The 26,607-nt window shown below is 41.0% G+C and overlaps 1 protein-coding gene across 1 annotated transcript in view; it reads left to right on the top strand.

The window, feature by feature from the left end:
- slc2a9l2 (solute carrier family 2 member 9, like 2) overlaps positions 1 to 26,607 on the top strand; it is a 201,274-nt gene that overhangs the window by 67,867 nt on the left and 106,800 nt on the right. Inside the window, exons 7-9 of the mRNA XM_024401572.1 lie at positions 7,997 to 8,129; positions 21,482 to 21,669; positions 23,685 to 23,795. Coding sequence (XP_024257340.1) covers positions 7,997 to 8,129; positions 21,482 to 21,669; positions 23,685 to 23,795 — 432 coding nt within the window. The remainder of the gene's footprint in view (positions 1 to 7,996; positions 8,130 to 21,481; positions 21,670 to 23,684; positions 23,796 to 26,607) is intronic.

Consider the following 26,607-nt stretch of genomic DNA (forward strand, 5'->3'; position numbering starts at 1 on the left):
ATATGTACCCATTGATTCATTAAGAATATAATTTAGAAATGCCTCATGTTTGTTTATCAGTTCAACTGTCTTACCCCATCAGAACCCAAATTATAAGCTTGTTTTACTCCAGTGTTTGTAAACAAAGTACATGTAAACAAACACTATATAGCCTCAAAACATGGTTAAAACTATAATTTTTATCATGGATGGTCATTCCTTGCATCCATAGCACCGTCTATGAATTTGAGAGTGGTTGTATTTCTCCGATCCCATCCCTCACCTTTTTACTGAAACGGGCAGGAGTATGCATTCTTATGGTTTCAACTGCTGTTTGCCGCTTTAAATCAATAAAATGAAGCTGAACCTCCTCCACTCATTAAGTTGCAATATCAGTGTAATTTTTGAATTGAGAAAAAGAGCGATTCATTCAGTAAATGAGTATCTTATACCTTAAAGGGGCTATTTGCAGTTCAAACAATAACAAAGCGGAAACCTCACTGCTCTTTAACACTGTTTTGGTTAACAGCTGATGGATGGGGCCAGAGGACTGACCATCCATGATATCAAAATAATAGCTTTATCCATGTTTTGAGGCTATACCGTTTTTGAAGCTGTATTTGAGGCTTAACAATTGTGTTACAAGCAAATGAGTAAAACATTATTATATTTTGGGTTCTGATGGGGTATGACAGTTGAAATAAGCTCATGAGGCATTTACAAGTTATATTCTTCAAGAATCAGTCAATATATATAATTCATTCAAAAGTTTTTAAAAAATGGATGTAGCAATCTGGGATCTGGAAGTCGTTTCAATGGTAATTTGAAATTCTTGATGTAGACATACACCAATTGATTCTTGAGTTCAGCTGAGTTCATGAGTTTAGTTTAACAGTCTTTAACAGTTTGCTGAAAAACACATCCCAGATTGTAGCTTTAAAGATAGCTGAATAAACCTCTCCTCATCTATAAAATAGGAGCCATGTGGGAGTCTTTTTAATTAGTGCTGTGAATTACCAGGCTGCACAGCAGAGATGAGTAATCTAACTGCATAGGCCATCAAATCACCAACTAGGCCTAATGAGCATACTGTAGGTGACTATATTTCCGACGTACTACAGCAATCATGTTAAACATAATTGAGCTTTGCCTTTTCATTTTTTTCCCAGCCATCCGCCACTGTTGCAAGAACAAAAGTACACAGCTCAGTAGTGATTTAGTTTTTTAACTACTTTACTTTGCTGCACAGAGCAAAGATCTTGCCCACACTACACTCTGGTGATTGTGTCTGGGTGAGAGACGAAACAAAAAGGAATTGTGCAACAAATGGCACACACGCCACGCTCTTACCTTGTGCACTTACAGGGACGCATAGTTGGGAGAAACCGAAGACACTGACTCAACACGATGAGACAATGCCTGAGCCTCATTCTGTCCCTGTTTTCCCAAGGGAGGCTTTACTGCCATCAGCCCCAAAGCGGCACCCAGTAAGTCAGAAAACCCACCCCCTTTACTTACAGGACTTTGACATGTCCAAATCCAACACTGGGATGTATTATGGGGCAGAATAATCCCGACACCTTCAGTGCAAGGCACAAGTAGTCTACCCTGTCCTTGGTAGGCTAGTTATCAGCCTTCAGTTCCTTTGGAAAAAAAAGAAGAAAAAAAAGGAAGTTACATACTGTTGTTCATCGGTTACTATTGTAATTCAAAATAGGTTATTGTGTCTGTTCTGCATTCACTAAAGAAAGGGAGTTGTGCTATTAGCTCATGTGCATATATGCAAAGGTAATGTGTTACTGCCCCGCAAAGGGGGCAACAGTGTTCTGTAATACTATATTTACTACATAGGAGATTAAACTGGTCCCGTGTTCAACCCGACATGCCATATCTGCTTTCCTTCTATCTCAACAGCTTGGACTGAAGAGGAACTTACAGAAAGACAATAGGCCTGAAAATGAAGTTGGGTAGGATAGATATAGGTCTGTAGCAGTTTGGGTCTACAGTGTCTGAATGGGTTGCTGTGGAGGGTTCCGGGCAGTTGACCGGGGTAGGGGTAGCCAGGTGGAAAGCATGGCCAGCCGTGGAGAAATGCTTCTTGAAATTCTCAATTATAGTGGATTTGTCGGTTGTAACAGTGTTTCCTAGCCTCGGAGCAGTGGGTAGCTGGGTTTTGAGTTTGTCCTGCAGGATGCAAATTTATGTTTAAAAAAGCTAGCCTTAGCTTTCCTAACTACCTGTGTATATTGGTTCCTAACTTCCCTGAAAAGTTGCATATCACGGGGGCTATTCGATGCTAATGCAGAACGCCACAGGATGTTTTTGTGCTGGTCAATGGCAGACAGGTCTGGAGTGAACCAAGGGCTATATCTATTCCTGGTTCTACATTTTTTTTAATGGGGCATGCCTATTTAAGATGGTGAGGAAGGCACTTTTAAAGAATAACCAGGCATCCTCTACTGTCGGGTTGATGTCAATGTCGTTCCAGGATACACCGGCCAGGTCGATTAGAAAGGCCTGTTCGCCGAAGTGTTTTAGCGAGTGTTTGACAGTGATGAGGGGTGGTCGTTTGCTCACAGACCCATTACGGATGCAGGCAATGAGGCAGTGATCGCTGAGATCTCGTTTGAAAACACAGAGGTGTATTTGGAGGGTGAGTTAGTTAGGATGATATCTATGAGGATAGGGTGCCCATGTTTACGGATTTGGGGTTATATCTGGTAGGTTCATTGATAAATTGTGTGAGATTGAGGGCATCAAGCTTAGATTGTAGGATAGCCGGGGTGTTAAGCATGTCCCAGTTTTGGTCACCTAGCAGCATGAGCTCAGAAGATAGATGGGCGGCAATCAAATCACATATGTTGTCGAGGGCACAGCTGGGGGCAAAGGGTGGTCTACAGCAAGCGGCAACGGTGAGAGACTTGTTTCTGGAAAGGTTCATTTTTAGAAGTAGAAGCTCAAATTGTTTGGGTACAGACCTGGATAGTAAGACAGAACTCTGCAGGTTATCTTTGCAGTAAAATGCAACACTGCCCCCTTTGGCAGTTCTCTCTTGTCGGAAAATGTTATAGTTAGGAATGGAAATGTCAAGGTTTTTGGTGGTCTTCCTAAGCCAGGATTCAGACACGGCTAGGACATCCGGATTGGTGGAGTGTGCTAGTGTAACAGATGTGAAACGCTAGCTTAGTTAACGTGCACGCTAAATAGTGTTTCAATTGGTGACGTCACTTGCTCTGAGACTTTGAAGTAGTAGTTCCCCTTTCTCTGCAAGGGCCGTGGCTTTTGTGGAGCGATGGGTAACGATGCTTCGAGGGTGACTGTTGATGTGTGCAGAGGGTCCCTGGTTCGCGCCCGGGTATGGGCGGGGGGACGGTCTAGAGTTATACTGTTACATTGATGCTGTTGACCCGGATCACTGGTTGCTGCGGAAAAGGAGGAAGGTCAAAAGGGGGGTGAGTGTAACGGATGTGAAACGCTAGCTTAGTTAACGTGCACGCTAAATAGTGTTTCAATCGGCAATAAAAACAAGAATCACAGAAAAGTGCTAAAAATCTCACATTGACATATGTTGCCAAAAAAAAGGTTCATGAAATCGATAATTTACTAATAACATATAACATTCTCTGAAACTCACTTAGATAATACCTTTGTTAACACAATGGTAGCAATACATGGTTTCAACATCTTCAGAAGAGACAGTAATGCCAATGGAGGAGGTGTTGCGGTATATGTTCAGTCATATTGCTGTAAAGCTTAGAGAGGATCTCTTGTCAAATGCTGTTGAAGTAATAACTGTAAAGTAAATATTGACTGGCTTCCATCAAGCTGCCCACTCATGAAAAAGCTTCAAACTATAACCAGTGCCTGCAACCTGGTTCAGGTTATCAGTCCTACCAGAGTATTTACAAACAGCACAGGAATTAAATCATCCACATGTATTGATCACATCTTTACTAATGCTGCAGAAATCTGCTCTAAAGCAGTATCCACATCCATCTGATGTAGTGATCATAATGTAGTAGCCATATCTAGGAAAACCAAAATTACAAATGCTGGGCCTATAGTGTATAAGAGGTCATATAATAGGTTTTGTAGTGATTCCTATGTTGAAGATGTAAAGAATATTTGCTGGTCTGTGGTGTGTAATGAGGAGCAACCAGATGCTGCACTTGACACATTTATGAAATTGCTTATTCCAGTTACTAATAAGCATGCACCCATTAAGAAAATTACTGTAAAAACTGTTAAATCCCAGTGGATTGATTGTAAATGTGTATGGTTGAGAGGGATGAGGCAAAAAGAATGGCAGAAAAGTCTGACTGCACATCCGATGGGCAAACAGTGTAAATTAAGAAACCATGTAACTAAATTGAACTTAAAGAAGAAACTACTATGAAACAAATATTTATTATAATAAACATCTTTGGCGCACCTTAAATTAAGTTTTGGTGAAAAAGGCATGGTTCCACCAGTCATTGAATCAGATGGCTCATTCATCACAAAATCCACTGATGTTGCCAACTTCTGTAATTTTTTAATTGGCAAGGTTCGCAAACTTGGGCATGACATGCCAACAACAAATTCTGAGCCTACACATCCATGCATAACTAACCAAATAATGAAAGACAAGCATTGTCATTTTGAATTCCGTAAAGTAAGTGTGGAGGTGAACAAATGATTGTTTTCTATCAACACTGACAAGCCACCTGTGTCTGACAACTCGGATGGAAAATGACTGACGATGATAGCATACGATATTGCAACTCCTATTTTCCATCTCTTCTAACCCTACAGGAAAGTGTGTGCCCTCAGGCCTGGAGGGAAGCAAAAGTAATTCCGCTACCCAAGAGTCACGAAATTGGGCTGAAAAAAGGGGTAAAAAGTACAGTAGCTAAGATAGGTATAGGTCTGTCCATAATAAAGCTCTGCTCTGCTCTGCCTTCTTAATTAACAACACTAGCAACAGTGCCTAGTTTTGTCACACCTGGACGACTGTCAGGTCGTGTGGCCAGGTGGAAAAAAATGAATGAAAATGACAATCGGCCCAGAAAAGGGCAGAACAGCTGGCCCTTAAATGTACAGGGAGCAAACATTAACAATATGCATGTCAATCTCTGCTGGCTCAAAGTAGAGGAGAGATTGACTTTATCACTACTTGTATTTGTGAGAAGTATTGACATGTTGAATGCACCAAGCTGTCTGTTTAAATTGCTAGCACACAGCTTGGACACCCATGCCTAGCCCACAACACATGCCACCCGAGGCCTCTTCAAGTCCAAAACAGACTATGGGAGGTGCACAGTACTTCATTGAGCCATGACTACATGGAACTCTATTGCACATCAACTAACTCATGCAAGCAGTAAAATCTGATTTAAAATACACCTTATGGAACAGAGGGCTGTGAAGAGGCACAGACACATATCTTCAATTTAAGCCTATGAGAAAGTGTGTGCCCTCAGGCCTGGAGGGAAGCAAAAGTCATTCTGCTACCCAAGAATAGTAAAGTCCCCTTTACTGGCTCAAATAGCCGACCCATCAGTCTGTTACATACCCTTAGTAAACTTCTGGAAAAGATACAGTGCTATTTTACTGTAAACAAATTAACATACTTTCATCACGCTTATAGGGAAGGACATTCAACAAGCACAGCATTTACACAGAGAAATTCATGATAAAATTGTTTTGTTCGACTTCAGTGTGGCTTTTGACATTATCGATCATAGTCTGCGCTGTGCAAAGCTGTCGGTGTGCAAAGCTGTCATCAGGGCAAAGGGTGGCTACTTTGAAGAATCTCAAATATAAAATATATTTTCATTTGTTTAACACTTTTTTGGTTACTACATGATTTCATATGTTATTTCATAGTTATGATGTATTCACTATTATTCTACAATGTAGAAAATAAGAAAGTAGAAATAAAGAAAAACTCTGGAATGAGTAGGTGTGTCTTAGACTGGTACTGTATGTACGTAAATAAGATATTTCTGTGTTTCATTTTCAGTACATTTCCAAACATTTCTGAAAATAGCTACCTCTCCTTTGCTAGCTAGCCAACTAAAGCCAACACACAATCAAATCAAGCCACTGAAATGACAGCAAACTATGTGAACTTTCGTTTGCTTGTTTTACCTTTTGTTTCTTTTGCCATGCATTTGGATGTACCCATTATAATGATCTTGATAAAGGAATTCGCCATGCTGGTGGAGATCTTTAAAAAAAAAAAATGTTTCCACAGGTTGTAAGCTTTAGACAAACCCCAACTGTTGCAAACCAAATGCTAGTTTAGGGAAAAAATGCTTTTTTCCAGGGTAGATTAAGTTTATAAATTGACTGGCTAGGCTTTGGGACAGAATGCCTATACAATAGGTACACAAACTACCTGACAGTGAGAGGCTTTTAATTGAATCCTGGCTTCAGTGTTTACCCTTGTTTGTCTCAAAAGACATGTTATTCTTCTACTTCACGTGAGTAATTTCATTAGTTATTGTAGTTACTGCACAGCTTTACTTCCAAGGTGTTATTATAGGCTTTACTTGAAACAGTTTATTCACACGGACTGCTTTCATCTCTAGGCAGAGATAATAGGAACCACTAAGGAAGGAGATTGACGCGCACGTGCAACAGAATATTGTAGTGTACCAAATTCTGAAAAATCCTTTGGTGCAGTAAACATACATTCATCCAATCCACCAATGTAGCTGAAGGGCCACATACTATAGCAATTAATTTGAATGTCTGTTCTATCCATTGTATTTATACTGAAGAGAAATATAAATGCAACATGCAACAATTTCAACGATTTTACTGAGTTACAGTTCATATAAGGAAATCAGTCAATTGAAATACATTCATTAGGCCCTAATTTATGGATTTCACATGACTGGGCAGGGCGCAGCTATGGGTGGGCATAGGCCCACCCACAGGGGAGCCAGGCCCAGCCAATAAGAACGAGTTTCTCCCTACAAAAGGGCTTTATTACAGACAGAAATACTCCACTGTTTCATCAGCTGTCTGGGTGGTTGGTCTCAGATGATCCCACAGGTGAAGAAACTGGATGTGGAGGTCCTGGGCTGGCGTGGTTACATGTGGTTTGCAGTTGTGAGTGCAGTTGAGCGTACTGCCAAATTCTCTAAAACTGTCACGTTCTGACCCTAGTTCCTTTATTTTGTCTTTGTGTTAGTATGGTCAGGGTGTGATTTGGGGTAGGCAGTCTATGTTCGTTTTTCTAGGTTGTGTTTATGTGTTTGGCCTGGTATGGTTCTCAATCAGAGGCAGGTGTCGTTCGTTGTCTCTGAATGAGAATCATACTTAGGTAGCCTTTTCCCACCTGTGTTTTGTGGGTGAATATTTTCCGTTTCAGTGTTTGCACCATTCGGGATTGTTTCGGTTTTCATTTTGATTCTCTTGTTATTTTTGTATTTTGTATTCATTCTCATTAAAAGACATTATGGATACGTACCATGCTGCGCATTGGTCCGATCTCTCCTACTCCTCCTCAGAAGAGGAAGAAGAAATCCGTTACAAAAACGAAATTGGAGGAGGCTTATGGTAGAGAAATTAACATGAAATTATCTGGCAACAGCTCTGGTGGACATTCCTGCAGTTAGCATGCCAATTGCACACTCCTTCAAAGCTTGAGACAGCTGTGGCATTGTGTTGTGTGACAAAACTGCACATTTTAGAGTGGCCTTCTATTGTCCCCAGAATAAGGTGCACCTGTTTAAAGATCATGCTGTTTAATCAGCTTCTTGATATGTCACACCTGTCAGGTGTGTGGATTATCTTGGCAAATGAGAAATGCTCACTGACATGGATGTAAACACATTTGTGCACAACATTTTAGAGAAAAAAGCTTTTTGTGCATATGGAACCTTTCTGGGATCTTTTATTTCAGCTCATGAAACATGGAACCAATACTTGACATATTTTTGTTCAGTGTATGGTGGTTATTTATTGTAATTCTCTGGTGGTTATCCTTCTTTCCATCTGTTATTATCTCTTGGGGTTCCTGCAGGAGTCCAGATGGAACTTCCTCTTTGCCTTCCTGGCCTTGCCTGCCTTGCTGCAGCTCTGTGTGCTGCCCTTCCTACCCGAAAGCCCACGCTTCCTTCTGATGGAGAGGAGGGATGAGGCCGGTGCAGAGAAAGGTAAACCCTCTTAAATAAACACACGCACACACGTGTTTACATTGCCTTTGCATATATGGCCTGCTGAGATAATGACTCATCAAAAAGATGCTGCAGATACTGTGTTGTGTACTTATGAATATACTCATCACACATTGCATTGGGAATGGATTACATGTTGTAATGTCTGCTTCCAACTCACACCCTCAAACAAGTAAATCCCCTGAACACAGCTCACTTTCCAGCCCACACTTTCACACCTAGATCCCCTGAACACAGCTCACTCTCCAGATCCCAATCAAATGAATTCTAATCAACAGTTCACACACCTGTATGTCATTATCACACACCATTTTGTTCAGTTCTTTGCACCCCATCTCTGTGAGGTATTTTTTGTTTTGTGACACTCGTCTTTCAGAACTCTTTTTCCCATGATTTACTCCTCCCTTGTATGATAGTTTTTGCCTGCCTCACTGACGACGCCTTCTGCCTATTCACTGCCTGTACTTTAGCGTATCAGATTTCCTGTTATCTACCTATTGCCTGATCTCCCGGACTATGTTACTAGCCTTTTACCTGCCTGTACTGTTGCCCTTTTGGACCCCCTATGTATGACCTTCTGCCTGCCCCTGGACCCAGCTACCTGCCGCCTTTTCAATAAACACCTGTTGCGCCCTGCGCTTGAAACCAGCTCTCTGTCTCCCCTCGTGTTCATTACACATGTAAGGGGAACATGTTGATTTTAGCTCTTCAATCAACGCTGTATCATGCTCTTGAGCTAGCCAAATTGCATAAATGATGCCAAAAACTCCTGCACAGTCCTGAATTACTGAGGTGCTCATACACATGTGACCAACAAGATGGTGCTGATGGAGAAGGGCGACATCTTACGAGTTCCAACCCAACTTTGCGATGTATAGACTTTTTTATTGTGTTTCTTTACTTTTTTTTGTACAGAAATTCTATTATCCTATATGATCGCCAAGCATCTCTGGACATCAGATTGGCAGTTACTAACCTCGATTTCGACTTCAAATCCGACTCAGCTGTTCCACTGTTCTTACTAGACTATTCCTTTGTTCCACGGGCTACCAAAACACTGCACTGGGAAAGAGCTGTAGTCCTGGTGGCGCAGCGGTTTAACGCACTGCGTCTCATTGTTGCGGCATCACTACAGCCTGGGGTTTGATCCCAGGCTCTGTCATTACCACCCGTGACCGGGAGTCCTATAGAGTGGAGCAGAATTGTCAGGGTTAGGGGAGGATTTGGCTGGAGGGGCTTTACTTGGCTCATCGTGCTGTAACGACTCCTGATGGGTGCCTGTAGGCTGACTTTGGTCATCAGTTGACAAGCGTGGCTTGGCGGGTCATGTTTCGGAGGACGCATGACTCGACCTTCGCCTCTCCCAAGCCTGTTGGAGAATTGCAGCGTTGAGACAAGATAGGAATCACGAATTTGGAGAGTAAAAGGAGGGTAAAAAAAAATGGAGGCAGAGGGAAAAACAAATGCCGCTCCCTTCCGTTCTATTGTTAAATCTCCAGTCACTCGAGAATAAGATGCCGGTTGACCTTCGTTCAAGTCTTGTTGATAAGAGATTCTACAATTAGAATAAGCTACAATTATATGTCTTACTGAAACGTTGCTGGATGATTCCACTATGCACGTAGTAGTACTCGATGGATTGTCCATGCATCGGCAGGATTAGCGCCTTCAGAGAAGTTGAAAAGAGGACTGTTTTTTAAAATAAATAACAACTAGTATGCTGCTTCCAGTGTGAAGGAAATCTCAAGCTTTTGCTCACCTGATTTAGAATACCTTATGGTTAGTGGCAGACCCTTTTATCTACCAAGACAGTTCTCATCTGTAGTTGTCTACATCCTTTCACATGCCAACACCACTCTGGCAGTCAATGAACTGTATAGGGCCATAAACAAACAATAAACCGCTCACCCAAAGGCAGCATTTCTGGTGGGTGGAAACTAACGCGGAGATACTTAAAACCATCCTACCTCACTTCTACCAACACGTCTCCTGCACCACTAGGGGAGCTAAAACTCTATTCTACCCCCAGAAACGCATACAAGGCCCTCCCCCGTTCTGCCTTCAGGATATCTGACAATGACTCCATTCTCCTGCTTTCTGTTCATAAATATAAGCTCAAACAGGAAGTACCAGTGATGCGCTCAATACGGAAGTGGTCGGCTGTAGCGAGGCTACAATACTGTTTTTCTTGTACAGACTGGGATAAATTCCGGGATTCATCCGATAGCATTGAGGAGTTTACCACAAGTCACAAGCTTTGTCAAGTGCATAGACGATGTCATCCCCACAGTGACTATAAGAACGTATCCAAATCAACAACCATGGATTACAGGCAATATCCACGCTGGGCAAAAGGCTAGAGCTACTGCTTACAAGAAATGGGACACGGACATGGACACATACAAGAAAGCCCGCTACGACCTCAGACGAGACATCAAACATGCAAAAGGACAATATAGGAGGTTGGCGGAATATTCAAATTAAATTTTATTGGTCACAAGCAGATGTTATTGCAAGTGTAGCGAAATGCTTGTGTTTCTAGTTCCGACAGTGCAGCCATATCTAACAATTCCACAACAACTACCTAATACACATAAATCTAAGGGATGGAATAAGAATATGTACATATAAATATACGGATGGGCCATGGCCGACCGGCATAGACAAGATGCAATAGATGGTATAAAATACAGTATATACAACTGGGATGAATGCAAGATATGTAAATATCATTACTAAAGTGGCAGTAATAAATTGACTTTTTTAGAGTGGCCAGTGATTTCAAGTATGTATGTAGGCAGCAGCCTCTCTGTGTTAGTGATGGCTGTTTAACAGTCTGATGGCCTTGAGATGGAAGCTATTTTTACAGTCTCGGTCCCAGCTTTGATGCACCTGAACTGACCTTCTGGATGGTAGCGGGGTGAATAGGCAGTGGCTCGAGTGGTTGTTTTCCTTCATGATCTTTTTGGCCTTCCTGTGACATCGGGTGCTATAGGTGTCCTGGAGGGCAGGTAGTTTGCCCCGGTGATGCGTTGTGTAGACCTCACTACCCTCTGGAGAGCCTTACGGTTATGTGCAGAGCAGTTGCCGTACCAGGCGGTGATACAGTCCGACAGAATGCTCTCGATTGTGCATCTGTAAAAGTTTGAGTGTTAGATGACAAGCCACATTTCTTCAGCCTCCTGAAGAAGGTGCTGTTGCACCTTCTTCACCACACTGTCTGTGTGGGTGGACCATTTCAGTTTGTCCGTGTTGTGTACGCCAAGGAACTTGAAACTTTCCACCTTCTCCACTGCTGTCCCATTGATGTGGATAGGGGGTGATCCCTCAGCTGTTTCCTGAAGTCCACGATAATCTACTTTGTTTTGTTGACATTGAGTGAGAGGTTATTATCCTGACACCACACTCCGAGTGCCCTCACCACCTCCCTGTAGGCTTTCTTGTCGTTGTTGGTTATCAAGCCTACCACTGTTGCGTCGTATGCAAACTTGATGATCGAGTTGGAGGCGTGCATGGCATACAGTCATGGCTGAACAAGGAGTACAGGAAGGGGGCTGAGCACTCACTCTTGTGGGGCCCAAGTGATGAGGATCAGCGGGGTGGAGATATTGTTTCCTACCTTCACCACCTGGGGTGGCCCGTCAGGAAGTCCCAATTGCACAGGGTGGGGTTGAGACCCAGGGCCTCAAGCTTAATGATGAGCTTGGAGGGTACTATGGTGTTGAATGCTGAGCTGTAGTCAGTGAACAGCATTCTTACATAGGTATTCCTCTTGTCCAGATGGGATAGGGCAGTGTGCAGTGTGATGGGGATTGCATCATCTGTGGACCTATTGGGGTGGTATGCAAATTGCAGTGGGTGTAGTGTGACAGGTAAGGTGGAGGTGATAGGATCCTTGACTAGTCTCTGAAAGCACTTCATGATGATGGAAGTGAGTGCTACGGGGCGATAGTCATTCAGTTCTGTTACCTTTGCTTTCTTGGGTACAGGAACAATGGTGGCCATCTTGAAGCATGTGGGGACAGCAGCCCGGGATAGGGAGAGATTGAATATGTCCGTAAACACTCCAGCCAGCTGGTCTGCGCATGCTCTGAGGACTCGGCTAGGGTCGCCGTCTAGGCTGGCAGCCTTGCGAGGTTTAACACATTTAAATGTCTTATTCACGTCGGCCACGGAGAGTGGGGGTGTCGGTGGCACTGTATTATCCTCAAAGTGGGCAAAGAAGGTGTTTATTTTGTCTGGAAGCAAGACGTCGGTGTCCGTGACGTGGCTGGTTTTCTTTTTGCAGTCCGTGATTGCCTGTAGACCCTGCCACATACGTCTCGTGTCTTAGCCGTTGAATTGCGACTCCACTTTGTTCCTATATTGACGTTTCACTTATTTGATTGCCTTGTGGAGGGAATAACTACACTGTTTGTATTCTGTCATATTCCCGGCCGTCTTTCTATGGTTAAATGCGGTGGTTCGCGCTTTCAGTTTTGCGCGAATGCCGCCATCTATCTACGGTTTCAGGTTAGGGTAGGTATTAATACACAGTAGGAACAACATTTTATATGCACTTCCTTATAAACTCACTGATTACGAATCAGTGTGTCAATCTATATATTACTCTCTGGCTACCCGGAACATGCTACCCGGAACATGTCCCAGTCCTTGTGATCAAAACAACCTTTAGTCTTATTACACCAGCTCTGATGCTTGTCGTATGTGTCAGGGCTTGCAGACAATAATGGATTACAAAGCCATTAGTTGCCTAGCAATGGATAACTCCCAAATGAACTAAACACCATTATGCTCTTTCCGAGGAATATAACACTGTGCCTTTCATGAAAGCCCATGTTTTTCTGGATTACTGTGTGATCTCACTCTCTGTGGCCGATGTGAGCAAAACGTTTGAACAGGTCAACAATCAGACGGAATACCAGGGAGCATTCTCAAAGCATGGGCAGACCAGCTGGCAAGTGTCTTCACAGACATTTTCAATCTATCCTTGTCCCAGTCTGTAATCCCAACATGTTTCAAGCTGACCACCATTATCTCTGTTCCCAGGAGCTCCAAGGTAACCTGCCTAAATGACTATCGCCATGTAGCACTCACATCTGTAATTACGAAGTGCTTTGAAAGGCTGGTCATGACACACATCAACACCATCATCCCATTATCCTAGATCCACTCCAATTCGCTTAAGGGCCGATCCCGATTTAGGAATTTTTGCATTTCCTACTCACATTGCAGTATTTGTTATTCAGACTTGCCTAATTCAGTCGTGTAACACGCTCTACAAGCTACCTTGCGCACTCTCAAGAAATTTCATTCAACTGCTGAAAACCCTCCCACTTGCTGGCCAACAGATTTTCTTGTGAAGATTTAATTTAATGGGGTTTTAAGTGCAATTATCTTAAGCCATCCCTTTAAATACATTACACATTTTTATTCAAATTTTGTTGACAGACTCAATAGAATACATTGAGAGAACAGGTTCAGAATATAGGGATCAGTTAAAGAAAGCCATTTACAGTTGAAGTCGGAAGTTTACATACACTTAGGTTGGAGTCATTAAAATTTGTTTTTAAACCACTTCACAAATTTCTTGTTAACAAACTATAGTTTCGGCAAGTCGGTTAGGACATCTACTGTGCATGATAGAAGTAAATTTCCCAACAATTGTTTACAGACAGATTATTTCACTTATAATTCACTGTATCACAATTCCAATGGGTCAGAAGTTTACATACACTAAGTTGACTGTGTCTTTTAAACAGCTTGGAGAATTCCAGAAATGGATGTCATGGCTTTAGAAGCTTCTGATAGGCTAATTGACATCATTTGAGTCAATTGGAGGTGTACCTGTGGATGTATTTCAAGGCCTACCTTCAAACTTGCTTGACGTCATGGGAAAATCAAAATAAATCAGCCAATACCTCAGAAAAAGAATTGTAGACCTTCACACATCTGGTTCATCCTTGGGAGCAATTTCCAAACGCCTGAATGTACCACGTTAATCTGTACAAACAATAGTACGTATAAACACCATGCGACCACGCAGCCTTCATACCCCTCAGGAAGGAGACGCGTTCTGTCTCCTAGAGATGAGCGTACTTTGGTGCGAGAAGTGCAAATCAATCCCAGAACAACAGCAAAGGACCTTGTGAAGATGCTGGAGGAAACCGGTACAAAAGTATCTATATCCACAGTTAAACGAGTCCTATATCAACATAACCTGAAATGCCGCTCAGCAAGGAAGAAGCCACTGCTCCAAAACCACCATAATAAAGCCAGACTACGGTTTGCAACTGTACATGGGGACAAATGTCCTCTGGTCTGATGAAACAAAAATAGAACTGTTTGGCCATAATGACCATTGTTATGTTTGGAGGAAAAAGGGGGAGGCTTGCAAGCCGAAGAACACCATCCCAACCTTGAAGCACGGGGGCGGCAGCATCATATTGTGGGGTGCTTTGCTGCAGGAGTGACTGGTGCACTTCACAAATTAGATGGCATCATGAGGAAAGGATAAAGTGGCTATATTAACGCAACGTCTCAAGACATCAGTCCAGAAGTTAAAGCTTGGTTGCAAATGGGTCTTCCAAATGGACAATGACCCCAAGCATATTTCCAAGGTTGTGGCAAAATGGCTTAAGGACAACAAAGTCAAGGTATTGGAGTGGCCATCACAAAGTCCTGACCTCAATCCTATAGACAATTTTTCGGCAGAACTGAAAAAGTGTGTGCGTGCAAGGAGGCCTACAAACCTGACTCAGTTACACCAGCTCTGTCAGGAGGAATGGGCCAAAATTCACCCAACTTATTGTGGGAAGCTTTTGGAAGGCTACCCGAAAAGTTTGACCCAAATTAAACAATTTAAATGCAATGCGACGAAATACTAATTGAGTGTATGTAAACTTCTGACCCACAGGGAATGTGATGAAAGAACTAAAGCTGAAGTTAATCACTATTATTTTTCACATTCTTAAAATAAAGTGATCCTAACTGACCTAAGACAGGGATGTTTTACTAGGATTAAATGTCAGGAATTTTGTAAAAACTGAGTTATTAAATGTACATGGCTAAGGTGAATGTAAACTTCCGACTTCAACTGTATTTATTTTCGTCTCTGTTTCAGCACTAACTGGTAGATTTAAAAACACTAATCTTGTAGTTTACATTTTAGGGTTAGGAAAGTATGAATCATTTCAATAAAAAACAGTTTGGAGAGCCTTTATGCAAAAAAAACTGTATATGGATGAATTCAAAATTACAGTGGTTTGATTAATCCTGAAAGTCGTCATATTGACGTTCCGTCCATTAAATATTGGAAGGTGGAAGGAAAGTGTACAATAGGGGTTGAACAATAATCCTATAAATCTACCCTAAATCTCACTAATCATGTATGACAACTATTCAGTCGTTGTGAACCAGGCTCCAGGTTTAACTTGCTTTGTGTAGTCTGAGTTCCATAATGATTCAAATAGGCTACATTTCCTAAGGTATTGCACAAAGTTAGCCTAGTATGATCCACTAATGCTAGTGATCCTCAGGAACATAAAGGAATTTAAATGTTTCTATTTAAATAAAAAAAATCCTTTATTTAACCAGGCAAGTTAAGAACAAGTCCCACCTTATGGGACTCCCAATCACAGCCGGCTGTGATAGAGCCTGGATTCAAACCAGGGACTGTAGTGACACCTCTTGCACTAAGATGCAGTGCCTTAGACCGCTGTGCCACTCTGGAACCCATATGTGACTGATACATTTATTTTTGAATGTGGGTTCCTAACAAACAATGTTTGCAGTCATTCACAAATGTTGTGACATTTGGTGTGCTCTGGGAGAGGATACAATGTTAGTTCTTATTAATGGTCTCTGTAATTGTAAGTATATGCGTTGCATTGTAGTACATTAAAGATCCATTCTTCTTACTTGGCACGCAATCCTAGGGGTTCCAGTAGGCCTAAGGCCTACTTATCTCTGACATTGAACAAACATAACCAAACATTTTATTATTGTGCATTTTGAAGCAAAGGTAAGGCTATGTTCACACTGTTATTGTAAATAAAGTGCACAGTTACCTCTGTTCCCATGCCCCACCCTTTTTATATTGTTGGTAATGTTGGTAATTATCAACTCTAAAAACATTTGTGTAGCAGCTACAAACTTAAACCGATCATATTGACGGAAGTCGGCAGACTCTGAGCTAGAGCATGGAAAGTGATTATATTTGGGGATCCTTATGTTAATTGTGATTGGTGCTTTTAATCAATATTGTACTGCCTTGTTTTGGTTGTGTGTTTGTGGAGCTGTGTGTCTAGTGCATGTTTCAGGTATCCCTGTCCTATCCATGGGGCACGCAGTCCTATAACCAAATACAACTAAACAATACAAAGATAACATGTCCTTGTACATAAGGCGTGGAGCATGGGAATTAAAAGCAAAGATAAGATGCAACAATTTATTTTCTGCTTCTCGTTGTTCAAATGCACAATCAGGGTCTCAAGAGCTCAAATGTTGTGCTACAGACACATTCAGAGTTATACAATATACATTTATTTCAATCAAGACTGTTACTTACTGGAAGGTGTGCTCAGAGAGGACAATGGTTCTAGATGGACTAAGATCATTGCCATATAACTACTTTCACAATTGATTATACTTTAGTAAACATTACCATGCCAACCGACAAAGCAAGAGGATCTGTGAATGAATGCAAACACAGTTTATAAAGGCAAAGCCTCGTTCTTGATTGCCAACGAGCTGCACCTGACTGGCGAGACGGAAGAAAGCTACTCTTAGTGTTCACCGGTCACACCTGCATGAAAGAGTATGTTGATGCTTCTAGTGTTGATGCAACCGCTTTTGCCGAACTGTCCACACACTTGACAAAATCAGTCATATTTCTGACTTTCCCTTAAACCTTTTGGCAAAAGAACGGCATGGGGTAGCAAGGCATAGGACAAACAACATTCTACATTTGAAAGTTCACTTTTATACTGTCTAGCCTAATGTCTGATATCCCTAAAGGATTGTGTGATCAGTGATGTCTATGGAGACATGATTCTCCCTGGTCTTTGAAGTCATGTTATAAATTACCCATGGAGACCTTTGAATAGACTGTCTTCTGCCTTTGTACACAGGAATATCCCACAGTCATGTTTCCTGGGAAAGGCTAGGATGGTTGAGAGTTAAAACTTGGAAGGATGTGCTTTTTTGAGGAAGTTCTACTCTTGACAGAATGGGGCTAAGAACCTTATGTTAACTTGAAGTGTAAAGGAATATCTTTTTTTCCAGATCATCCAATACTGTCGCATTTGGGGTCCATTTTTCATTCAAATATTTATTGATTAGTACCCCTAGTGTCCAGCCATCTCATTTTACATCCCTGGCTACTGTAATCATCTGTATCCATATTGTTATTCTTCACTGATTTAGGAGTAAGCCTTTACGCAGCGTGCAACCCTCTTTGTATAGTGGCAGTCATTGATGCAACATGATCTTTCCTCTGAAAAGAGCCTTTAAAACCCCTCTGAGTCGATGTCCGTGCCCACGCAGAAATCAAATTAGCATAATACAAAAATCCCCATTAAAAAAAAAGAAGGTAAATTTAAACTAGAGATTGCATTAGCCGATGTTGCACTTCTGCAGAGAAAGGTGACAGAGCTACAGCGGTGAGACACATCAGACCATGAGGCAATCCCGAAAATGTATTTTCTCACTAAATCGTCTGTAGCATCCGAACGGTTTGGCCTACAAACGGAGAACACCATCATGTTCGTAAGAGTCATCGTTCCATAGAGGGGTCATACGAACGTGATGGTGTTCTCCGTTTTGCTCTATGACCCCCACAAGCGTCTTGGGAGTCGTCTGAAGTCAGTACAGACAATCTTCCAACTTCTGTCTGTAGGGTCGAACAGTTTGGGCTACGCACTAATAATACCTCTCTGTGGAAATGTAAGACTCTCACAAACATGTACAGTGTCAGTTGTTTTGTTATTTGACGCCCACAGGCCACATACGACTCATCTGAATGTCCCTGGCTACCAGTTGAAAGACCCCTTGACTTTTTCCACATTTTGTTACGCTACAGCCTTATTCTAAAATGGATCAATTTTTTTTTTTCGTCATCAATCTACACACAATACCCCGTAATGAAAAGGCAGATACATTATTTATTTATTAAGTATTCAGACCTTTGCAGTGAGACTTCACATTGAACTCAGGTGCATCCTGTTTCCATTTATCATCCTTGAGATGTTTCTGCAACCTGATTTGAGTCCACCTGTGGTAAATTCAATTGATTAGATTTTATTTAGAAAGGCACACACCTGTTTATATAAGGTTCCACAGTTGACAGTGCATGTCACAGCAAAAACCAAGCCATGAGGTCGAATTAATTGTCCGTAGTGCTCCGAGACAGGATTGTGTTCGAGGCACAGATCTGGGGAAGGCTACCTCCATGTCAATGTTTTTTTTGTGATCTTACTTCTATCTCTCCAATATAGGACACTGCAGAACAAACTTCTTTTAGATTTTTTTGGGGGGGCTATCTTAATCTTGTCAAATGCCATTTAGTCGAGAGCTAATAAAATACCATTTACTGTGCCCTTTAACCTCTGTGTTTGTGTAGCTGTTCAGAAGAGGACATTGTGAATGGAGAAAAGGTTTTAAATGTATGCAACATGATACTACTAATGATCCCAATGGAAAATGCCCCATAGATATTCATTTAGAGTCCTCCAATCCTCTAAATGTAATTATTGGCGGAGAGTCACGTCATTACACCCCCCGATATACTGTAGGCCTACCGTAGGCGAAATGAGTCTCACTAGTGTTGAGTAATATGCTGTTAAAAATGGTGTCGGTCTTATTTATTTAAAGAGCATATAATAGTTAGAAGCAAAAGCCTACAACTATTTTAGCACCGTTTCGGCTGCTCTGAGGCAAGCATGGGGACTGGTCTTGATAAATCAATGAGATTTTTATTTTCACTGAATCTCCATTTGTGTATTGGTTAGACATTATTTCGAAAATTAGGGTGCAGAAATGTTATGCCCTGAGTGTAACCTTTATTTAACTAGGCAAGTCAGTTAAGAACAAATTCTTATTTACAAGGACAGCCTACTCCTTCCTCGTGTCCTGCGGGGATTCTTTAGCTCAACAACGCCATATTTTCCATTCCATTCCATCCTAATGGAAACCCAGAGGGTTTTTCGTTTTTTCTTGGAATAGAAAAAATATAATTTGAATCAAATTGATTAAGAAAGTATTAATCAAAAGTTTGGACACACCTACTCATTCCAAGATATTTCGTTATTGTTTAAAACTATTCTCTACATTGTAGGATAATAGTGAAGACATCACAACTATGAAATAACACCGGTCTCCCACGTGCCACAAATTTTGTAGTACAGACATGGACCGCTCTCCCTTATGTAAGGAATTAGGCACTTTCCCATGTTTACTACAGTATGTATTGTAGATTGCACAGTAGCCTAATAAACAAATAAACACATTTTCTTAATAAAATATTGATAAAAAATACTCTTTCAAAATGCAGATGTTGATTTAGTTATGGATCTATAACAAATTACTATGGGAATAAATATCACTGATTTACAGAAATATTGGAACAAAGTTGTCTAATGAAGGCAAACAATTTAGAATCCTCCAATCCTGTAGCCTACTCCTGACCGACACGTTGTACAGCGCCATATTTTCCATTCCATACTAACGGGAACCCCGAGGGTTTTGTTTTTCTCTGAATAGAAACACCATAATATCAAATTTCTTAAAAACAATCCCATATACTATGTTTTACAAAAAGGTTTTAAATTCTATAATGCCAATATGGAATAGTATCAAATACTTGTCAAAGATGCCCTCTGGTGGTCCAACTAGCAATAGCTTGCAGTAACAGGAAAAATGTCTGACAATTAAATGACGTGCCACAGAATTCTGCAGCAGCACGCAAGGTGTGCCACAGTATGACACAACTTTTAAAGGAGGAACCACTGTAGGTTGGCAGGTACAGACCACTGCTGTCACTAAATCCTGCCTGTAGATTTATATTATCACAATCACTAGCCCAGTGTGATGCTAGTCAGACACAGGGTGTTCTGTTCCCTCATTCCCTTTTGTTTTCCTATCTCCTCGCCTTATTTATAGTCTTCAACGTAGCCTCTTTACTATATACTTTCTGTGTAGAGATTTACTGGAGTTTGAAAACTATCAGCATGAAGCTGCCTGGCCTAAGGCTGACATCATGCTGCAATGAGAATGCAACACCTGTCTGTACATTGTGATAGGTTGTCATCGCCATAAATGGCTTCTTCATAAATTGTCCTAAGGCATTAGGATTGGAGCTATGCCATTGTTATAAGGAACTTATTATGAAAGCGTTATATTTTTCGCCCTCAAGTTGTTGCTCTCAAATTCCTCTTTCCTTTTGTCAAGTGCTCTGTGACAATGGCAATGTGAGAAGCATTTGCACAAAATAAAACTGCATTGAATTGTATTTCATCTCCATCTCCTCTTTACCGCCATTCTCTTGGTCCCTCTTTGTCAGCCTCTAAACATTTACACATTTTCATAGATCTAGCTGAGATCACGGCATGGGGTTCTGTACTGATAATACCTTGGTGAGATCTCTCCACTAACAGCCTAATGTTGTTTCACAGAGTCTGTCTGGTCTCGACAAGGCCCCTTTGTTGTGTGTATCACTCTGCGTGCTGTGAAAGGGCTCAGGTTCCAGTACTGTCCTACATAGCAACACACTTATCCTATTGAACACAAAATAGTCCCTCCACGGGAACAATGTCACTGTTTATAATCTCCCTACAGAAAAATAAAGCCTGCGCAATCCGTTACACAAATGCAAATTTGGCATGTAATTAAATCACAGGTAGGCCTGTTCAGTTAAACAAATTTCAACAGTCAGTGTTGTCCAAACTTGTTTTCTGTCACCCGCCTAGTTTTGCAAGACTATACAGTATATACAGTAGGGTTATTGCAAATTTGGCATAAAATTAAAGCATGTGATGCTGGGAACATGTTCAGTTATACAAAGCTTTACAGTTTAATCTGTTTCCGGTCACTGCAGTGTTTCTCAACACCAGGTTTTCTTTTACCAATAAATACTTTTTTTTTTCCAAAGTTGGTTATGTCAAGGTGATGATGGGTTGAACAAAAAGGTAAAAGAAAACACGTGTAAAAAGTATGTACCACGTACAGAGGTTACCAATTATTTCCTGTTCAACTTAACAAACAACTCAAACCACAACTTGGTCTTTGTTCAATATAATAAGCAATTTGGGAGTCATTGTGTGTGTGTGTCTCAGCCTTCAGGGCCTTCCTAGGCAAGAAGGACGTGTCCAAAGAGTTGGAGGAGGTGCACGCTGAGGGTTGGGCCCAGAACACCCTGCACATGGCGTCCGTCACTGAGCTCCTGCTTAACCCCGCCTTGCGCTGGCAGGTCATCACCGTCATAGTCACCATGGCCTGCTACCAGCTGTGTGGCCTGAATGCCGTAAGTGGCAGCTTTCTCTCATCTCTGATAATTGAGTGTACTGTTCTCTGATTTAAAAAAAATTCCAGTGCATTTGAAGGTATTAATATTGGGGGTTATTTGTGCCATCAGAGATGCACTTCATCCAACCTCCATTTAGCTTGGGTTTGACTGGGGGGGGCTTTATTTGGCTCATCGCGCTTTTGTGACTCCTAGTGGTGGGTTGGGCGCCTGCAGGCTGACCTCGGTCGTCAGTTGAACGGTGTTTCCGCCGACACATTGGTGCGGCTGGCTTCCGGGTTAAGCAGGCGGGTGTTAAGAAGCGCGGTTTGGCGGGTCTTGTTTCGGAGGACGCATGACTCAACCTTTGCTTCCCGAGCCCATTGGGGAGTTGCAGCGATGAGACAAGTTCGAAATTGGGGAGAAAAAGGGGGTAAACATTTTATATATATATATATATATATATATATATATATATATATATATACATTTTAATCTAACAATGGAATGACTAATAAGTGGCTTGGCTCTCCAGCAGCAATAGTTGAGATGGAAGTGTTATTAAGTTGGTGACAGTCAGGGGGGGAAGAAAAACTCCTACTGATAGATAATAATCCCCTTTCACAGACAAACATCTAGATGTTATTTGAACTTGCTGAATTATTCATGCAAAGTTTATGCAAGACGCTTCCTGGGATTTATGGGAGTATGCAATCTATTGCATCAATGCTCGATGTGCTTATTCATTTACCAGTCCTCGAAAAACTTCTCCCCCCACCGAAGAAAAAAACTGTTTTCAGGAATTTAAATTAAGATTTTCTTTTTAGATATATTGCCATATAGTCACAGAACTTCACAAGCAATTTTTCCCAAGAAACTTCATTACGAATGCATTACTGGTGACTTTGCTGTGTGATAGGAACAAGATAGAAGGAATGAGATGCTGATGACAGTGTATGAGCATGAGGGCTCACAATGAAAAGGCTCGATTAGTATCAATCCAAGGACACAGCTGAACAAGAACAAATGGAATTTATGGCTTAATTAAATCACTAATCGACCTTTGGACCGTAATTGGCATTTCTTTCTGGCCCGTAAGACAGACAGGAGATTGGGCTTGCAATTTAAAGGACAGGGATGTATCCATAGAGAACATTTTTAAGTGTTCTATTTAATTCAGTAGCTGTATCCTCACTGGCATAGTTACTGTACAAGGCTCTTACTAGCTCCTCATTCACTGGACCTTTAAAATAGGAATATCCCAGTGCCACCAATCGCTTTTGTTGGAATGTGGTGTTTATCTTCAAAATGAGCCGGTAATAATGTTCTTTGACTTAAAAATGTACTGCCATAGCATTGGGTTTACATTCTTGGGGGTGTTGCTATCCCTTTCATTTTTGTGGGACAAATAACTCAATAGTGTAAAGGCATTTATTTCTAACCTGCAATGTGAAAGTCTCAATAAATTATGCAGATTTTAAACGCAATGGCGCAAATCAGTCCTCGTCGGTGATTGTTTGATTGTATGTTATGTTCTGGTGTGCGACGGGTGTTGTACCCACTTTTATTATTTTGTATATTTTGGTTTTCTGAGTTTTGTGAGCACTTATTAAACGACTCCGTTTATACCAAGTTTGTTCTCCTGCGCCTGACTTCCCTGCCACCAACACGCACCCATTACAGTTGAATTCCCCTAATCTTGACCTTGGTGGGTGAATTTATATTTATGCCGTCTTTTCTACATTTTCTGCCTATTCCAACTACTTGGCACTGGACTGCTTTAATTCTGAAACTGATTTTAAAAAAGGCAGTCATCTCTATACAGTATACATCCATTAAATGGTTAAATGCTATTTGATATCAGGGTCGTTTTCAATGGGTTCAGTTGGTGTGGGGTATCATTTATTCACATTTATTTATTGATATGGGTGCTGTACAAGCGATATGAGCACATGCAGGCCAAAGCTTTGATGCGGCCTAAAATGTCCACACTTTTGATGCGGTGGTATTTGTTGATCATTGTTATCTCTTGACAGATCTGGTACTACACCAATGGGATCTTGAGGGACTCGGGCTTTGCAGAGAATGTGATCCCATACATCGTCCTCAGCACAGGCGGAATAGAAACGCTGGCTGCCGTTGTCTCAGTGAGTAAAACCTCTCAGGCAATCTTAAAAACAACTAAAAGCTAACTTTTATACACACGCACACCACCATGTTCAGCAAAATGCTCCAAGTTGTCTTGACATTAGTCAGCTTCATTGCAGGTGATTAAATAGGCTACACAGGAACCTGTGAATAACCAGTCCTTTCAGTGTCCAGGCATTGACCTCAGAGTCATATTGTGCAACTCTCTGTCACCGGACAGCAACCCATCATTTCTGAGTTACTTGTTCACTTCAACATTTTGTGTGAAACCGGATTCATTTCATCTAGTATGTATTTGTGATCATTGAACCATAGTTTATTTTATTCCATTTGTCATTTAGCAGATGGGATTTTTGCAAATTTTATCCTTGCCCAATTTGACCTCTTCCCTGCATGAACCACATAGCCAGTGATAGGAATTAATTTCCCAGGGCTTTTTCAGTTATATTTCCTCTGTTTTTGTTCCCAATCTGAATAGATAAGCAGACCATTAAATACTTCCCTTTCTTTCCTATCTGGGGTTAATTTGTTATACTTTTGTTTACCATTTCTTACAGACGGTTTATAGTTGTTCAACCAGTTTTCCACCAACCCTATTCCTTACCCTAAATCTAATCCTAGCCCTATACAGATGTTGGATCTTAATTTGACCCGTATCGTCAGAGGAGTAAAATAATCCTGAAGCAGGAGGATTTTAATGTCTAAATAAATATTTAGAATTGTCACCAGGGTGCAGCTAGAATAGGTGTTTTTGTGTACAATACAGTACTACAGCCTACCTAATACCTACATTGTACCTTTGACTGCAGGTCCACTGGGTGACATTTCAAGAAGCCTACTGTAGGCTACATGCAGCTACCGAACACTGCGAAACGTGGTCGGACGGGGTTGTTTTTTTGCAGAGAGCTCGTCCTCCACATTAGGAAGGTTGCTTAGGCCTACAAGTTAATTGCATTTACTTAAAGAAGTAAAACAAATAGTCTGATAATTTACACGTCAAAGAAAAGGGTCTCAGCTCAACAAAATTGCAAATACAACTGAGAATAATAGTAAACTGTACATGCAATTAAATAATTTTCATTTTTACAATTGTTGTGAATTAGTTTGGATTTTATCATTGTATCAATTTATATTCATCCAATCAATGTGATCACAATATTGAATGATAATGATTGTCACATGATTAAAGAGACAGGGTTGGAGGGAATTGCAGGAGTGGGGATGGTCAAATCATTTGGTCAACAAGCTGTTGAATCAGCTGTCAATCAACTGATGGGCCATCAGCTCAAATCAGCATATCAACTCAGACAGGGAAACACAAAACTTATCGGTTTTGACACCGTCCATTAAATATGCCATCAAATAGGCCGTTCCCCAAACTATTTTAACAAACTTTGATATAGCATTTTCTCTGTTGTTCATTCAGTTAAGCCTTCACTCGCTTCACATGGGCTGCGTTTTTTGCGTGTTTTTTATTTTTTAAGTCAGTCGCTCTAGTTCATGCTCCATTCCCTATGCTACCTCACTATTCTCAATTTCATCTTGTCTTTATATCTTATATTAACGGCCTATGTGGGCAATTAGTTTTGATAGGCTACATACAGTAGGCTATACTTTAGGCCAGTGGCGGTAGGTGATGTTTAAGATGAGGGAGGACTTTTTTTAATGAGCATGGCCTTATTTCTATTACTGCTTATTGTATTCCATATTCTATTCACCCAGCTCAATGTAAAACCGATATGTTTAGGCTACTACATGATACTCATGATACATTCAATACCGCCTTGCACACTCTTTCCTGAATTTAGCTGATCTAAGATGTAATCATTAGTCCAACAGTTGGAGAATTTATTTTGGACAAATTCAGGTATGTTTATCCCTGTTTCGTTCCATTTGCTTCCATTAAAGAAATGGCTGAATTGCAACATTTACCTGGAGCTAATGCTGCAGATAGCAGTACTGGGTGACTTGAAAAGTCATAGTCAATCGATCAATAATAATATAAGCGTAAAATGTATATAGTATGTATAAACTGGAAGTAGAAGCCTACGTGTTGTTTATTAGTTTACTACAATTAGGGGAGTGTTTGCAGGAAATAATGAAGGAAAATATATTTTAAAAATATGTATATGTACAGTATGTATACATATGTGTGAGTACATTTATGTATGTATAGTGCCTTGCGAAAGTATTCGGCCCCCTTGAACTTTGCGACCTTTTGCCACATTTCAGGCTTCAAACATAAAGATATAAAACTGTATTTTTTTGTGAAGAATCAACAACAAGTGGGACACAATCATGAAGTGGAAGGACATTTATTGGATATTTCAAACTTTTTTAACAAATCAAAAACTGAAAAATTGGCCGTGCAAAATTATTCAGCCCCCTTAAGTTAATACTTTGTAGCGCCACCTTTTGCTGCGATTACAGCTGTAAGTCGCTTGGGGTATGTCTATCAGTTTTGCACATCGAGAGACTGACATTTTTTCCCATTCCTCCTTGCAAAACAGCTCGAGCTCAGTGAGGTTGGATGGAGAGCATTTGTGAACAGCAGTTTTCAGTTCTTTCCACAGATTCTCGATTGGATTCAGGTCTGGACTTTGACTTGGCCATTCTAACACCTGGATATGTTTATTTTTGAACCATTCCATTGTAGATTTTGCTTTATGTTTTGGATCATTGTCTTGTTTGAAGACAAATCTCCGTCCCAGTCTCAGGTCTTTTGCAGACTCCATCAGGTTTTCTTCCAGAATGGTCCTGTATTTGGCTCCATCCATCTTCCCATCAATTTTAACCATCTTCCCTGTCCCT

This window comes from Oncorhynchus tshawytscha, linkage group LG02, assembly GCF_018296145.1.
Source record: "Oncorhynchus tshawytscha isolate Ot180627B linkage group LG02, Otsh_v2.0, whole genome shotgun sequence".
Lineage (NCBI taxonomy): Eukaryota > Metazoa > Chordata > Actinopteri > Salmoniformes > Salmonidae > Oncorhynchus > Oncorhynchus tshawytscha.